At 44.2% G+C, this 17,905-nt stretch overlaps 1 protein-coding gene across 2 annotated transcripts in view; it reads left to right on the forward strand.

Annotated features, from left to right (window-relative positions):
- Nucleotides 1-17,905, forward strand: part of ZNRF2 (zinc and ring finger 2) — a 189,766-nt gene that overhangs the window by 150,603 nt on the left and 21,258 nt on the right. Inside the window, exon 3 of one of the 2 annotated variants that reach the window (XM_090046419.1) lies at nucleotides 3,656-6,233. The exons of the other annotated variant lie outside the window; for it this stretch is intronic. Coding sequence (XP_089902545.1) covers nucleotides 3,656-3,753 — 98 coding nt within the window. The 3' untranslated portion in view covers nucleotides 3,754-6,233. Of the gene's footprint in view, nucleotides 1-3,655; nucleotides 6,234-17,905 lie in introns of those variants that run through there. 2 annotated transcript variants of the gene reach the window in all.

The following is a 17,905-nucleotide window of genomic DNA, read 5'->3' on the forward strand; positions in this document are numbered from 1 at the left end:
TGGCGGCGGGGGGCAGGTAGCCGCGCTGCAGGGGTGCCGGACCAGGCGAAGGGCTGCACTGCCTCTCGGCGCCCGCGTGGGGCAGGTCTTGCTTTAAAGGAGTCTTGCCGGTGCCTTTGGTCCAAAATGCTTTTCAGAGCTGTAGGCCCTGAGCCGGGTGTTGCAGCCGGCACCGAAATCCTCAGATTTAATCCACTGTGTGTGCTGGGTTCTCGCCCGGCAGTTCACAGCTAGAGTTAGGGGCCCAAGGTGAGACCTGCCTGGGCAAAAAAGCACTTTCCGCAGGGAGAGCTGGCAGGGTTGGGGGGGGTGAGATTCCCGGGCGTGACTCCCTTTCTGAAATCACAGCTTTGGAGAGCTCCCAACGTCAGAATACATTGGGGCAGCCTTTAGTGGAGCAGTCAGCAGGGCAGTCGATTTTGGCCAGCTCCAGAGCAATTCTTTGGGAAAGGAAAGCTTTTGTTACTGAATGAAGGCACTCCAGGACACGCTGTATTGGCCTATTTAAACATCTCTTAGGTATATGCAAAAAACAGCAGTGGCACATGACATCCTGCTTCACTCTTTCTTAATGGTCAGTTAATAAGCAATGGTGCATTCACCAGAAGAAATCTTATATTCATAGATTCCTAGATATAGGACCGGAGGAGACCTGGGCAGGAATGAATACTGGGCTCATATGACCCCAGCCAGGTAGTTATCTATCCTTTTAAAGACCCCTAAGGTAGGAGCAAGCACCACTTCCCTTGGAAGCTGGTTCCAGATCCTAGCCGCCCTGACTGAAGTAGTGCCTCCTGATGTCTAACCTGAACCCAGTCTCAATCAGCTTGTGGCCATTATTCCGGGAGGCACTCGGGGGAACAGGGTCTCACCCATTTCCCTCTGGACCCCCCTGGTAAGTTTATAGAGGGTCACTAGGTCCCCTCAGCCTTCTCTTGTGAAGGGTGAACAGGTCCAGGAATATGGATTCAGCAGAATCGATATTTCATGAGCTAATACATTAATAGATATTGAAAGAAGTGTTCATCTCCCAAGTACCACACAGGACTTTATCGAAATACATTGAATACATTTGCTGTAGGTAATAATGAGAGGATATTCTATTTAACTCATGGAGCTCGGTTTTATATGTCTATATCCTACCACAGGTGGTTTCTTGCATAGTAGCAAGAGCTGTACTCTACATTTGACTGCCTTTGAATTGGGTAGCAAAACGCCTGGATGCTGCAGTACTTTGGTGCAGCAAATGAGAAGGTTGGTAAAGGTTTTTTGGGTAGATGGGATTTCTTTTATTCAAACAACTAAATAGTTGGGAAAAAGTTCTTTGCAAGCTTTCTGGCACAAATGCCTTTCATCAGGTGTTTGTGCCCAAAAACTTGCAAATAACTTTTTCCCCAACTATTTAGTTGGTCTAATAAAAGATATCACATCTAGCTAAAGAACCGCCTGCTAGTGCCTATGTCCTTAGACCAAGACAGCTGCAACCAACAACCCTGCAACAATGTTGGTAAAAGCTTTTTGAATTGCAAGTTAAGTTTTTAATTACTTGAATGAAATTAAGCATCCGAGCAGTACCGTAACTCACAACTGCTCTGACAGTTATGCTTTTCAACATGCCACAGAGAATGGTGCTGTCAAAACAAAATAGAAGCTGTTTAACAGATGAATGGCGGGGAGCTGATTATTGGTACTAGGGAACGTGGGCAGTATCTTTTGGGATTGTAGAATAAGCACACTTATTGGATGTTTTAACTAAAATTATAGGTGGCGAAATAGTTAACACTGTTGTTACTTAAACTGTAATAGTTAGGCTTTAGAATTAAAGATATATTGAGGTAAGTCTGGAATTGTTCACTTCTATGTGTCGTAATTCATCTTTACACTGAGTACTCCAAATAATAACCAAATCTGGACTGGACCTGGTATTTCAGACTCCTCTGCAGACCCAAAGGTACAAGTCGCATGGTTTTACACGTGGCTCTCATTTTCCAAGTGCATCTTCACTACAACGAGGGCTGGAGATATATATATGTGTATGTGTGTGTGTATATGTATAAAACGTAAACTTATACCCCAGAATGCTTTACAGGGAGGGGAAGATTCTGCAGAAGATTCAGTGGCTGTGAAATTGCAGACTACATGGGGCACTAGATATACATTCCCATCACATTTACACCTTAAATATTAAAAAGTTTTCATTGTAGGGCAAATATTGTTGTGTAACAGCATGAAGAAAACCTTGTGCGGAGAAAGAAATGTTACCTGAGCAGGTTCCAGGACCTATCTTATCAATGTTAAGAGTGTTAGAGTCCTCAGATTAAATGTAAATGTAACTTAAATGTAACCTTCTTGGCTTCTTTGACCTGTTTCAGCAGAGACCTATAGAAAGGTAAAAGGTAAGTGATGCATTGCCGAATGGCATCACTTGTGCCATTGTAGCATGCAAAATGTGTGTAAGATGTTCCTAGTGAGGTTCCAGATAGTTTCTACCTTGCTTTTACACTGAAATGCAGTATATATTCTTTTTGTGTGCTCATACATGGGCAGACAGACTTAGAGACTCTGTTCACATGAAAGTGTAAGGTCTGCTTCCTTCCTGTTCCCTTACAGGGCAGGAAGGACTTTCCTTTTGCACAGGCCTGGGCAACCATTAACTGTAGAGGGACGTAGTGGTGGACATGATACCACTGTGAACATATGGAGGTCTTGGAGACATTCTGCTGGAGGCTCTGAGTTTGTTGCTAAGGGCAGCTTTGCATATCTTCAGCAACACCTTAGCCCCAGGGGAACTTGGTGAGGGTGTTGCAAGAAGTATATGATCAGGGAAATCTAAATAAAGCATCCTCCATAAGTTAATAAGGTGTATAAAATAGTTGCACTAGTACTTTAGTTTACCCAGCACTTGAATGAACATATTTAGCCTAAAACTAAAAAAGAATAATTATAAAAATCACAGAAAAATAGGGCTTGGAATGTTATCTAGTTCAACCCTCTGCAATTTTATCCCTGCCTAAACCATCCCAGACAAGTTTTGTCCGATCTGTATGGTAAGCTTCCAAGGACAGAGATTCATCTAAGAAACCTATTGCAGAACTTAACTGCCCTTGAAGTTAGAAAGATTTTTTTCATATCCAACCTAACTCTCCCTTATTGCAATTTAAGTCATGTCATTTGTGGACATAGAGAACAGTTTATCATCCTTCATTTTCTAATGACTTTTTTATATCTGAACATAAGGTAAGGGACAAAATGGTGATGCTGACATTTCTGATACACTGGTGTACCCTGAATGTCGGAAGTTATGATATTTAACATTTTTCACATAGCTTTCTTGGTTTTTCCTTTGAAGAATTTTAGGGCCAGAAATGAACTCCTTTCATGTATGTGACCTCTTCTATAATGGGGGCCATAGGATTATGTGCCAAGGCTTCCTAAATCCAATTCCTTCTGCTAAATAGCAGGTAAAATGTGTACTCCATCCCTCACATTGTCTTTTTTGAAGGTCTAGTTAACATGTTCTTGTTACATTCTTTGTTTACTTTACGTATTTTTCTCATGTTGGTGATGAAAACTGAAGAAGGCAGTATCCTTTTTGTTTACAATCAATTTAATAGGGTTATACTGATATGTTATTTTGGTACATTGCTTCATACAGGAATCGTGATCATCATCGTTGCCAATCCTTCTCAGTTGAGGATGAATATCTTCCATGACTGCCATATCTGTGGGTCTGAAGATGGTTGGCGAGGCTGATACAGGATCAACAAACTCTGTCACAACTGGGGCATGCATATCTGTGCGGGGTGGGTGGCTCAAGATTCTTGATTTATTCAATGATTTGTTGTTTTTGCTTCTCCGACTTTTCTATCCCCTGTTGTCATGAGATTTCAGAGTACTGAGATCCTTGCAGTCAACCTCTTCCTCCATTAGGGCAGTCCTGGGCAATAATCTCCCATGAGTTGATGTTGCATTTCAGGTTGGCCTTGAGAACTTCAAGTTGGCCTTGAAGCGCTTTTTCTGCCCTCGTCTTGAGTGTATGCCTTGACTAAGTTGCAGGAATAAAAGTTGCTTTGGGAACCTGGAGTCAGACATCTGGATGACATGGTCAGTCCTGCAAAGTTGATGTTGGATGATCATTGCCTCAATACTCATGGTTTTTGCTTGCAAGAGGATGCTAATGTTGGTACATCTGTCTTACTGGATTCGAAGTATCTTCTACAGGCAGCACTGATGGTACTCTTTCAGCAATGTGAGATGTCTTCTGTACATTGTCCACATCTCATCTCTATACAGTAAGGGTAGGGATCACGACTTCTTGATAAACTGTGAGCTTGTTTTTGGATTGAATGTCACGATCCTTGAACACCTATTTCCTCAGGCATCCAAAGACTGCACTTGCATATTTGAGGTGGTGGATTTCTTCTTCAATGTCAGCCTTCTGTGAGAGATGGCTCTGAGGCATGGGAAATATTCAGCTTTCTTCGGTGTCACCATAAACCCAAAGTACTGGAGTTAGGGAGAGTTTGTTGATGGGGGACCTTAGTCTTCTGAATGTTGAACATCAGTCCCATTTTCTTGTATGCCTCAGTAAAGACTTCAGTGATTGCCTGAATATCTGCTTCCGAGTGAGCACGTACTACAGCATCATCAGTGTACTGGGGGGTGTGGGGGGTTTTTTAATGTCACCAAAGCCATTTACTGTCTGAGCACTTGGGGACCAATCCCTTTGAGACCTAAGGATAGAAGAGACATAATCAAGGAAAAGAGAGCCATAAATTTCAATTTGAAAGAGCATTTTGAAGCCCACCTCATACAAGAATATTTAATTGTTGAAGTAATTTTCATTTGACAAACTTTAGCTGGAACATTAGCTCAGTTGGAGACTCCAATTTTGCTAAGATTTTCCTTTTTATATATTGGGAGTTATTAGCTGACAATTGCCCTTTAAACAAAAATCAGTTGAGGAAGGATTTTTTGTAACCATGTTTAACACTTAAGAGTCCTCCCTTGTATACTTGATTCCTGTATAAAAAATATATTTTCCCCAGAAAACACTGATTGTATCAGGAGATCAGCAACTGGTAACCTTATGACAGCATTCATTCTCATTAATCAATACCACATCACACAAGTGCCATGTGACAAGTGTAATCTTACCCTATTATGCCTTTTCTGTACAGAAGAGAATTACCAAGTTCCAAATGACAGCTTAAAATTGTATTTGCATCATTTTAAACATATGCATTAATTAAAAGAATAGCTCTCAAAGTCAAGATTTAGAAGTGAAGGACAGTGTGAAATAAATGAGAGATTTGGAGAAGTCCATGAATGTACAGCTTAGGCACAAGATAAAGGCCAAGTTTATGAAAGCTGAAGGAACATGCATTTAAAACACTGCCCCATCATCAATTAAGAAGGAACCTGTAGCCTTGTAATTTAAGGTCTCCTTTTTGTCTGGTATGTGTTTATACATTAAGATCAGCAGATCTCAATGAACTGATGAATTCCTCTGTTTTGAGGTCAATCAGCACTACATACTATTTCCAAAGTTGTGTTTACAGTGAGCACAGGAATCCGTAGTGTTTGCTGACATTTCCTATTCTGAATTTAATACAAAGCTAATTTAAGTGATATATAAATAAAAGCTTGGTGGGTTATGTTTATATTCATTTTTAATTGAACGAGTTGATTAAGGTGCATTACTGAAGCCCATTAAATTCCATGCGTGGCTCAAGGCAATTTAGAAGTGGTTCATTTAATATCTCAAATAGTCATGAGTATGTTAGCTGTCAGGATCATGTTGGACTAGCATGCAGTGACTAAGTGAGCTGATATTTTGTGCCTAGCAATTGCCATTTTATGTTCCAAAATTTAGGCTTTCTTTTGAAAAAATAAGATTCTAGTCTTTGATTGCAAAAGAACCTTTTAAAAATGTGAAACAATGCAATTTATTTTACGTATTGTTCATGCAACATCTAAATGGCATCCAGTGATCTAAGGAATCAGGAAGTGAGGGTACTAGAACTTCACAAGAAGTACTTTGTGACTAACAGAAAATGGTAATGCAAACATGAGGGTCTAAGTCTGCAGACAACCTTAAACATGCCTCAGTTTCTGCAACAAAGTTTACTTTGTGGTACTGACGATGATTTACATGCCTGCATTTTAAGCTGCCATATTACTTAGAAGAACACCCACCACAAGAAGGATGTTTATCATATGAAAAATCTATTCCCGGTAGACTTGGTATCATTAGAGAGTACAGCTTGGACTGTGAATGGATTCAGGAATTATAGCAGCATTTTTTTGTAAAGCTGCCTTGAAGTGAACGAAGTAAGTTGGCATAGATTTAAGAACTTGAAAATGGGCTCAGTCACTTGCTGACAGGATAGGCAGAGGGAGAAAAATTGGCGGGGGGGGGGAGCGTGAGCATGCATGTGCGCACATGCCCCTCCACCCCACCCTGAGGCAGGAAAGTCTGTGGAGGAAAGAGGTGGGAGGGATGCGGCCGGGGCGGGGCAGGGGCCAGGCTGGGATTGGGAGGCAGTGGAGCTGGGTCCAGGATTGGGGCCAGAGCCTGCTACGCCTGTGCAGCTGCCTGTTCCTCCACAGTCGGGGTCACTCGCCAGCACCACCCCCTGACCCGCTAACTCTGCCCCAGCCCCAGCTGCCTTCCCACACCGGCCCTGCCCCTGGCCGCACACCACCCAAGGGCCCCAAAGCCAGGGGCCAGAGTGGGGCCAGCCTCGCCTGCACTGCTGGGCCAGAGGGGACACAGACCCTGGGACTCCAATGTCCACCCCGCCCTGATTCAGAAGAGGACAGTGCAGCCCTTGCCCCAGTCTGCAACGACAGCCTGCCCTGCCCCACACAGATCTGGGGGCCCACGCCACCCATGCCTCCTGGGGTGCACAGAGCAGCAGAAGCCGTAACCCCCTGGATAAGCCGCTCACAGCTTAATTCCATGCCCTGCTGCCTGTGCAATGCCTACCTCTCCCCCAGCTCCACTCCCCACCCCTGCTGCAGCTGCCAGAAGCCCTTGGCCAGGCTGCCTTGCAGCTCTACTGCAAACCTGTGTTTGGGTGCACTAAGCCCTGTTAGCCCCCACCACTTCCACCACCTATGCCTGACAGACATCCTTCCATAGAAAGGTGAAAATCTCTTTCATTCTTTCCAGGACACATCAGAAGATATTTGCTACCTGTTTGGGTGCTAACAGATGTGCAGCTCCCCACTGTAACTCATGGTGCCACATAGATTCATAGATGCTAGGGTTGGAAGGGACCTCAACAGATCATCGAGCTGGACCCCCTGCCTAGGCAGGAAAGAGTGCTGGGGTCAGATGCCTACCCAGCCTTCTCTTAAAGACCGCCAAGGTATGGGAGAGCACCACTTCCCTCCAGTTGTCTCAGAAAATAATCTTAGAGTTAGATGCTGCAAGTATAAACTATATTGGGGTGCTCTGTCCCCAGTCCGTGGGTCAGATCCAGCCCCCAATGCAATATAATCCAACCCTTGGGGCTCTCCATGGGCCGAAAAAATTGGGAGCGAGGACATGGTGGCCCTGCTCTTCTGCTGCTAAATTTCTGCACCTGTGGGGAGTCCTGGGCCTTGTACACTAGATCAGGCATGGAGAGCAATGCAGGGCCTAATCCTGGTGCAGGCAGCAGTGGTGCCAGGCCCCAGGGTCCAGTCCTGGTGCACAGGACCTAATACTGGTGTGCAGGTGTCTGATTCCAGCTCGCAGGGCTGGGCAGAGGTGATGCTGGGCTCTAGAACTTGATCATAGTTTATGGGTCCAGGCAGGTGTGAGGCAGAGCTGAACAGTCTGATCCTGGCAAATGGAGGTCAGCCAAGGAAGTACAGGGCCCTTTCTGGGCAAACAGGACGAGGTGGAGGCAGCACTGGGCCCAATCCCATGGACCAGCCCTGCACTACTATTCTGGCTTGCAGGGCCAAAAGCTGGAGTACCATTGAACTATATAATTGCCAAGTTTTACTAAAAAATACAAAAACTGACAGTGAGCCCAGAGCTTATTTTGAAACAAGTTTGCTGAATGATAAAAGTAACCTTTGCTTTAGCTATTTGAATAGTAAACTGAAGCTTTTTCTACCTTGATAGTGCTATTGGATTTTATATTTTTAGTTAATTCAAGACCATTTCTGTGAATAGTGAACTTTCCTAGAGGTTAGACTGCTAAATGAAACCTGCTTTTAGAAGCAAATCAATTCTGGATGTTTCAGAATAACTCTAGAGCAGCTGACACAGTGCTACAGTCAACTTTTTTGAAGCCTAAAACAATTAGTAATCATTTCTATGCTCTTTTTATGGACGTACACAGAAAACCTCCCAGTAACAATTGGTCAGTTGTATTTATTGTCTTAAGAAGAATGACTATAGGTACCAAAAAAAAAAAAGAAGCTCTTGGTGGGCACAATTAATAATGGCTAATTAAAGGAGGTAATAAACATGGTTATTATGTCAACACAGTAATGAATTTCTATCACTGGTATGTATCCAGATACACAGTGCTGTATATTGTATACCTGTGCTTTCTCTGATCCTATGTGTTTAATTTTGTAGAAAATAGAATGCAGACTTGAGCAAGGGATGTCCCTAGTGGCTTTAAGTTCCTAACCCATGATTATGACAGCATAAAAAAATCACTCAGATGAATAATAAGAACAAACAAATTACATTAATGATATATACTTCCTATTCCCTTTATGGATTCAAAGGATTACTATTATTATTATAAAAATGAAATGCCATAAAATGGATATAGCAATGGTCATTTATTAATGTGGTGTTGGGATCCATGAAGAATTAATGTTTGTGTAAGTGAATATAAAATATTTTATAGTGAGTCATTCTGCTGCTGTGTACACATGTGGGAGAAGACAACCTCTATAGAGACGCCAGCACAAAGCCAAGGCTAGAAATTAAAGTCCTGAGCAAACTAAATCCCCTTATCTATTTCACTTTATGGAAGTAGGTCAAGGCTGAAATGAATAAACAAAATGACAGAAAATGACACACTTCAATATACTACAGCATGTCGGTTTGGTCAGTGCTGTGGCTTTTAAATCATAGCCAGCATTGGGGTGGAGTGGCTGCATAGTACCTGAACGCCCTAGAGACAGCTTGTTTAATTAATATATTTGGGAGGCTTGAGGAAGCATGCAGAGCTGGGGAACTTGAACTCCCTTTCTACAAGGTATAGCTTGCTGATTGGTTCTCCTAGCTAGTTTCATAGACTTCATAGACATTAGGGCTGGAAGGGACCTTGGAAAATCATCAAGTACAGCCCCCTGCCCAAAGGGCAGGAAGTCAGCTGGGGTCACAGGATCCCAGCAAGATAAGCATCCAATTTGCTCTTGAAGGTGTTCAGTGTAGGTACTTGAACCACCTCCGATGGCAGGCTATTTCAGACCTTGGGGGCTTGGACAGTAAAGAAATTCTTTCTTACGTCCAGCCTGAAATGGTCTTGTAGTAGTTTATAACTGTTTGACCTCATAATCCCTTGGGGCGCTCTGGTGAACAAACATTCCCCCAGATCCTGGTGGTCACCCCTGATAACCTTATAGGTGGCCATCAGATCACCCCTGAGCCTGCGCTTTTCCAGGCTAAAGAGCCCCATGGCTCTCAGCCTGCCGTCGTAAGACCTCTGATCATGTGCATGGCTCTTCTCTGGACCCTTTCAAGCTTCTCCACATCCTTTTTGAATTGTGGAGCCCAAAACTGGATGCAGTACTCCAGCTGCGGCCTCACCAAGGCCAAGTACAAGGGGAGAATGACGTCCCAGAATTTGCTTGAGAAGCATCTATGGATGCAAGCCAGCGTTTTGGTCACTTTACTAGCCGCAGCATTGCATTGCAGGCTCATGTTCATCTTGTGGTCAATGATGACCCTCATCTTGTCTGCTCCACATGTAGACATCAGACCACATACAGCGCAATCCTTCATGCATAATCTGTTCTTTGATGGAAGACCCATACAACGGGATGGAAGCAACAGAAGAGAAAGGCAAATTCCTGTTATAGGGACAGCTACCATGCCAGTTGCCCCATGTTGACAGCAGGGGGCTGTGTCCTTACATTTTGATTTTGGCTTTCCTCCATGGACCAGGGCTTCAGGCACACCAGTATAACTGCCTTCCCAAGTTTCTTTTAATTCACAGGTGAAGAACTTTTGGGGCTACATTTTCCAAAAGGAATGTTAAAAAAAATCTCTGCAAAATATAGGAGCAGAGATGGAAATAGGTCCCTGCGTGTGTGCAAAATGCAAACAGATTCTGATGCACACAATGATGTAGTACTCTGTTTCATCATGTGGGAAGCCATTTTGGTGTGCAAACACATGAGGCTTACAAATGCTCATTTCTGCAGGTACTTTGGTACCTGGCAGGTGTAACTTCTGCTGACTGCTGCTACACAATCTGTGCTATTCTGTGATCTTGTTTTCAGCAGTGTAAATCATGAGTGATGCTACTGAACTGCTGGATTGTCATCCATGTAAATGAATACAGAACCTGGCTCTTTTCCATTTTACATTATGAGTAGCTCAGTCTATTTATCTCTTTCTTTTTAGAGCTCCTTTGAATGATACAATATTTCCTGAGTGCTAGAGCAAAATGTTACTGAAGATTTTTGTCAAGATAGCTTCCCTGGGTACTGCAGTTCTTCAGTTTGCTAAGTCAAAATTATTTTATTAGTACAATATTTTAGTATTTAATTTTCTCAGAAACACATTACTGCATCCTGCTGCAGATTTAATCTGTTCCTTTTTAGATAATTGTTTGTCTGATTTCCCATTTTGACATTTCTGCTGCCTCTCAGAGAAGGATTGTACACTTTCTCAGTAAATATGACTAAAGAATCCCAGCCAAAGGTTAAACTAGGGTATTTTGCTGCCTCCAAGCAGTTCTTCTATTTCTATTTATTATACGCTTGCTCGCTTCTTGTCCTCCCAGCTATTATGGGTCACATTGCTGTATTTTCTTCTTCTCTCTGTCATTTCTCTGTATGAGAAAATTCTCAAATAATGTTAGTTAGGGGAAGACCATATATTCCAATCCAGAAATATTCTGGTGCTTTTAGATCTGGACAGTACAGTGGGTTGCACAGAAGTAAGATTCTGAATCCTGATTTTTGTACTGCTATGATTGTCATCCCTTCTATGTTGTTTTTGACTACAAATTCATGAGTTCCATGTGGGCGCATGGAAGCTCTTCTCAAGATTTGTCACTCTGTGGGCACATCTATATAAGACATTTCATGTGGAGTTGCCTAATTAGCGCTGCAGTAAAGTCTCAAAGTTTACACATGTGGCCCTATTAGGCCACAGGAAACTAATTAATTCCACTGCAGGTTAGTACTTGTAAATACAGGTACTATCCTGTGGCAGCATTCTTTAGTGCACAGCAATGCACATGTAGATGCTGATGGAGCTGGCTGGAACACAAGGATGCACTGAAGCACCCTCATGCCCCAGGCAGCCCCTCCGCAGCATGTTGAGCCAGGACGGAGCAGCCCAGGCTGGCAGACTGACCCCCTGGGCTCCCTGCCATCCGGGGCTGCTCCAACCTAGCTCAACATGCTGTGGTCCCAGGTGCACGTGAAGATGCAGTGCCCAGGGGCAACAAATTCTGGTGCAGTATGGGCCAGAGTTTATTGCTTCACATCAGTTTCACTTGTTAAAACTTCATGACAACAATCAACTACACCTTCACTTGTAAAATGTCTGGCTGTCATGCTGCTCTCAAAATATGCACAAATTTATTTAGTTATTTGTAGTTATACGGGAGAAAGATTGAAAATTGTTAGGCTCCTATCAAGTTTAAATCCTCACACTCAAACTTCACTGAGAGAAAGTTAAGACTGTGAGTACATGGCAGTGACTTGAAAAATACCACTTTTCAGAATACTAGAGGTAACGATAACAACAACTACAACCACTTTTCTACCATCAGTAGGACATTGGCCTGTTAAACAAGAAATGCAGAGTTAAAGGTGTTCTTGCAGAGGCAAGGCATGCAAATCACCTTAATTGTGTCCACCCACCCTCATCATAGCAATAAGTAAATTATAAACCTGTACCATCCTGTCTACCTGTAACAAACCATTCAATTTTGTTAGTGACCCCAGAAGCTGAAAACCTTAACATCTTACCTGTATTCTGGGTGTCAGCCTGGGGTGTTCTATACAGTACCTGCAAAAGAATGGTACAAATTTCTCATTAGGATCTGTCTACAGAAGGGAATTTTAGCAGCTACACAGGTAGAATTATACCACTGTAATTAAACCTTTGTTGTGTTGGTATAATTCCATATGAGGACATGGCTTTTTTTGGTTCTGTTTAACATCTTGCAGATTGACAAATTTTAAAAAGGTTGCTCCTGTACTGGGATCAGAGTGCCCACTTGAGCAGTTATGCTGAAATAACTATAGTTGTTTAAGCTGGCATCTTAGCATGTCTAACTTCCCATGGAAACAAATACTGAAGGCATTCTTCCTCATTCTTTATTAAGAATCTCATTCTGCCAAGTGCAGAGGAGCACTCAGTCCTTTGTAGGAGATGTTCAATACTTTACAGGGTAGAGGCCAGTGGTTTCAGGTGTCAAGTAGAAGAGGGTGAGGGGAGGCTTGAGGAGCAACTCAGCTGTGTAGGAAGCATGTAGTAGGGACTTTCTCTGACTTCTTTTGGTTAGTGAGTCTTTCATGGACCTGCTGTAAGCTTCACTATGCTAGGTGAGACACAAGGAAAAACTAATGTTCTTCCTACCACTTCTGTTTTTTCCTCCGGTGCCACTGAGCTGCAGTCAGACTCACTCCCATAGATACTTCTTCCCTCTGCATCCTCCTTCCCTGATACCAGAGACCTAATGATTTGGACAAGGCTACCAGAGGCAGCTTAGGAAAAAAAAAGGACAGAGGACACTAGTGCTCCCTTGCTATCTTCAGTTGACAAACCTTCTGGCTAAGTACAGACAATCAAAAAGCCCGAGGCTGACTCAATTAAATCTTCACAGGTTAGTTTAAGCTGCCTAGATTGAACCAATCAGCAAATGAACAGACATTCACTTTTGATTCTAAAAATGTAGCCACGTGCCTCCAGTGGCCAGGCCAGAAGCCAGAGGACATTAGAGCACACTTCCCTGCTTGGTTGGAGCAGACAGCTTGGGCCAAGGCTAACCTGCCTACCCTGTGAGGAAGGCTTTGCAGGGGATGTGCAAAGGATTGTGGGATACTGGGGGACTGTAACTTAACTTGAATCTGGAAAGGATCTGGGACAGAAGTTCAATAAACTGATTTAATCTAAATCAGTTAAGTCTGATACTACATCCATATAGGTTTTTCTTAAACAGGTTTAAACTATTTTGAAAGCAGTTTACATGCACCAAACTTCTGTCGTGTTATGGATTTGAACTGGTTTCTAATCATATATACTGGTTTATATGTAAATTTCTGTCCCTAATCTCTGTGGTTCATCTGAGAAGAGTCCTGAGCCTTGGGAGAATTCAGGCAAAGACAAGAGTGAACATGATATTTGTCTTCTCCTTCTGCTCTTGCAAGTCCCCACAGTGTTATGATTCACATGAGCAGTTCTATCCATGTGAGTCAATGCTAATAAGTGAGTTATCTTCTATAACCCCCTTTAAAAATGCTCATGCTGGAAGCTGGTAACACAGCAATACTTTTTACATTCTAGACCTGATGACACTTCACATTCCCTTGGACCCAGTGGCTGTTCTATAGTGGTGTTATTTATTGTTGTGTGGTGGTAGTATTATTTCTGTACAGCTAGGTGGAGCTGGGTGTATTTTCATGCCTCACCAGATGTTATCTTTTTCACTATCAGAAAGCCCTCCTGCACCAGACATTCAGTATCGACAGCAGTCAGTGATCTGAGTGCTGCTGCCAGAAAGTCTGTCTCAGAGAACACTGACTATACATAGATTGTAGGGAGAAACAGAACTCATATCCTGCTGGGAGGAGGAGGTCTCATAAATATACAGAGGAAGAATAATATCATTACCTTCCAAGACAGATATTAATAGATCAGCATTTGGTATGAGATTAAATAAGTTCATTTTATCCACGGCATAATGGCAGTCACTGATGAAATATTTTAAACAGGTGGGAGAAAAGATTACAATAAGTGTTTTAGTCTCTAAGAATAAAACTGTCCTTCCCTCCCAGCAATAGAAAAAAATCTGCTTGGGTAGGAAATTCTGTATGCCTATGCAAGATGACTAGTTAGTGATAGTCATAATTACATTCAGAGCTGATATTAAGTAGGAACCTAAATTGATGTAATTGGAATGATGACAGCTCAGAAGAAGGTGTAATTACATTAGGAAGCATTTGCAATTGACTTAGTCAAACAGGTTATTAGTAATGCAGTACAATAAGAGCCAGTCATCAGACTCTCATTTCCACTGTACTTTATATGCAGAAGAAACACAAAGGTGATAATGCTTGCTATGAAGCTATGTGACCACAGGGTGCTGCTCATACTCCACCAAGAATAAAAGAAGTCGAGTTGCAGTATTAGTCCTCCTAATAATGCATCTTGCTATAATCACTGTATGCCAACTCTAGTTTCCAATCATAATTTTGAGGAATAGCCAGTAGATTGCATATTTATGTCAGTTAAATGTGATTATTTTTGTTATAGTTTCATAGTTGGTAGGGTCAGAAGGGACCTGAGCAGGTTATTAAGTCCGACCCCCTGCTATGGCAGGAAAGAGTACTGGAGTCAAATGACCCTGGCAAGGTGTTCATCTAGCCTCCTCTTAAAGACCCCCAGGGTAGGCCACTTCTCTTGGAGGTTGGTTCCAGATCTAATCTGCCCTGATAGTGAAGTAGTGCCTCCTGATATCTAACCTGAATCTACCCTCTGCCACCTTGTGACCGTTATTTCTAGTCACTCCTGGTAGAGCTCGGGGGAACAGGGACTCGCGCAATGCCTGCTGATCCCTCTTGGCTAGTTTGTAAATGGCCACTAGATCCCCCCTCAGCCCTCTCCTGTGGCAGGCCCTTAGCCTCTCCTCGTAGGGCCTGCCCTGCTTCCCCCTGATCATGTGAGTGGCCCTCCTCTGGACCCTCTCCATGTTGTCCACATCCCTCCTGAAGTGTGGCGCCCAGAACTGGATGCAGTACTCCAACTGCAGCCTGACCAGTGCTGCATAGAGGGGGAGGATCACCTCCTTGAACCTGCTTGAGATGCATTTGTGGATGCATGACAAGGTACGGTTGGCCTTCCTGACTGCATCACCATACTGTCAGCCCATGTTCATTTTGGCATCAATAATGACTCCAAGATCCTTTTCTGCCTCCGCACTGACGAGAAAAGAGTTCCTCAGCCTGTAGGTATGCTGCTGGTTCTTCCCCCCAAGGTGCAAATTTGAACAGGGTGCTTTTTACCCCCTTGTTCAAGTCGCTGATGAAGTTGTTGAACAGTGTGGGCCCGAGGACCGAGCCCTGCGTAACACCACTGCCCACATCCGTCCAGGTCGAAAATGACCCATCCAGCACCACTTTCTGGGTGTGGCCCTCCAGCTAGTTAGTAACCCATTTGACAGTGTCAGCACCACAGTCCCCTAGTTTCTTAATGAGAATGGGCTGAAAGACAGTGTCAAAGGCCTTCCTAAAGTCCAGAAATACTACGTTCACTGCTATCCCTGCACCTGAGGATTTTGTGACCTGGTCATAGAAGGCCACCAGGTTGGTCTGAAAGGACCTGCCTCTAATGAACCCATGTTGGTTGCCCTTAAGCATGATCTCCCCTGCTGGCCCCTTGTGGACATGCGCTAGGATAGTTCTCTCAAAAAGCTTACCCAGGATCTAGGTAAGACTAACTGGCCTATGGTTTCCTGGGTCCTCCGTCCTCCCTCTTTTGAAAATGGGAACCATGTTGGCCCTTTTCCAGTCCTCTGGCACTATGCCAGAGCACCACGAGTGCTCGTAAAGCCATGCCAGGGGTCCCGCAATGACCTTTGCTAATTCCCTCACCACTCTGGGGTGGAGATTGTCAAGACCAGCTGATTTAAATGCATCCAGTCCCTCCAGAAGTTCTCTGACTAGGTCCTCACTGACCCTGGGCCTGGATGTGTCTCCCCTGGGGCTCACAGGGGTCCCCGTGTGGGGGGTGACCTGGTCCTTGCTCAGAAAAATGGAGGCCAAGAAGTTGTTAAATAGGTTAACTTTATCGTCTGGTGCGATGACCAGATTTCCTAACGTGTCTTGCAGAGGCCCCACATTACCTAGTACCTTCTTTTTACCCCCTATGTACTTAAAAAGGATCTTTGTTGTCCTTGATCTGGGTAGCTAGTCCAAGTTCCATCTCTGCCTTGGCCTTCCTGACCACCCCCATACAGCCCTGAGCAACTGAGCCCTCCCTGGTGATGGCCCCACCCTTTCATTGGGTGTATGCCTCCTTTTTAGCTAGGAGATGTTCCCATATGCTTTTGGTGAGCCATGGGGGCTTTTGTGCCCTCCTTCTCTCTTTGATCCATGTTGGGATTACCTCCCTTTGAGCTTGGAGGATCGTCTCCTTAAGGAGTGACCACTCTTCTTGGACACCTGACTCCTCTCCCCTCTGGGACCTCAGTGCCTCCATGACTATTCTCCTTACCTCATTGAAATCTGCCCTCCTGAAGTCCAGGGCTGCTGCCTTGCTGCAGGCCTTTGCCACCTTGCGCTGGATGGTGAATTCCAGCAGCGACGATCACTTTCACCCAGATGGTCATCACCCGTGGCCAGGACTAGATCCAACAAGGCATCTCCCCTGGTGGGGCTGTTCACCTTCTGGGTTAGATGGAGGTCTTGTATCTCGGCTAGGAACATATGTGAGCGATCAGACCTGGCTGACTGCTCTTCCCAGCAGATGCCTGGAAGGTTCAGGTCACCTATGATGACCACATCCTTTGGCCTAACTATCTCCATGAGCTGACTTAAGATTTCCTGGTCTAGCTCTTCCCCTTGGTTGGGTGGTCTGTAGTATTGCCAGCAGGCAGTTGCTGCTTGCCATCCCCCACTGCCGACAGCTCTGGCGGCATCTGTGGGAGCTCCCCCACTTACTGCTGCTGCACTGTTGCCACTCACTGCGCTCCCACTGCTGCCAGCGCTGCCATGCCTCCCCAGCCACTGGGGGCATACTTTGTTCATGGGCCCAAGCACTGATTCCTGGGGTACACCATTGGAGATGGCCTTCCAGTATGAGGCCATCCCATCAATTACAACTCATTGGGATTGGCTGCTGAGCCAGTTCCCAACCCGCCTCACTGTAGCCTGGTGTAGGCCAGAACTCTCCAACTTAACTGAGAGGATTTCATGGGAAACAGTATCAAAGGCCTTGCTGAAATCTAAGTAGATGACATCCACCTCCTGTCCCATGTCCAGGTGGTTAGTAATCTGGTCATAAAAGGACATCAGGTTTGTTAGGCCTGGCCTCCACTGTACAAAGCCATGCTGGGTGCTTCTCAGTACCCCACCAGATGTGAACTTGTGAGTGATGTCCTCCTTGACAATTTTTTCAAAGATCTTCCCCAGAACCAAAGTTAGACTGACTGGTTTATAGTTGTCAGGGTCATCCCTTTTCCCTTTCTCAAAGATGGGTACCACATTCGCCTTCTTCCAATCAGTAGGGGCAACTCTTGAGTTCCATGATTTCATGGGTGCATGTTGGTCTGAAGTCAGTCAGGAGGCAGGGAAAATATGCACCTTTATAGACTAAATAAGATTAGAGAGAGAAAGAGAGCACAAACTTTTGTGAATCCAGGTTCACTTCATTTGATGAAGTGAACTTGGGTTCATGAAAGCTTGTGTTTTCTCTCTATATATCTTATTTGGTTAGTTTATAAGCTGCATATTTATCCTGCCTTTCTTTATGCCATATCCA

This window comes from Crocodylus siamensis, chromosome 5 (assembly GCF_052110815.1).
Source record: "Crocodylus siamensis isolate JL-2025a chromosome 5, ASM5211081v1, whole genome shotgun sequence".
NCBI classification, from domain to species: domain Eukaryota; kingdom Metazoa; phylum Chordata; order Crocodylia; family Crocodylidae; genus Crocodylus; species Crocodylus siamensis.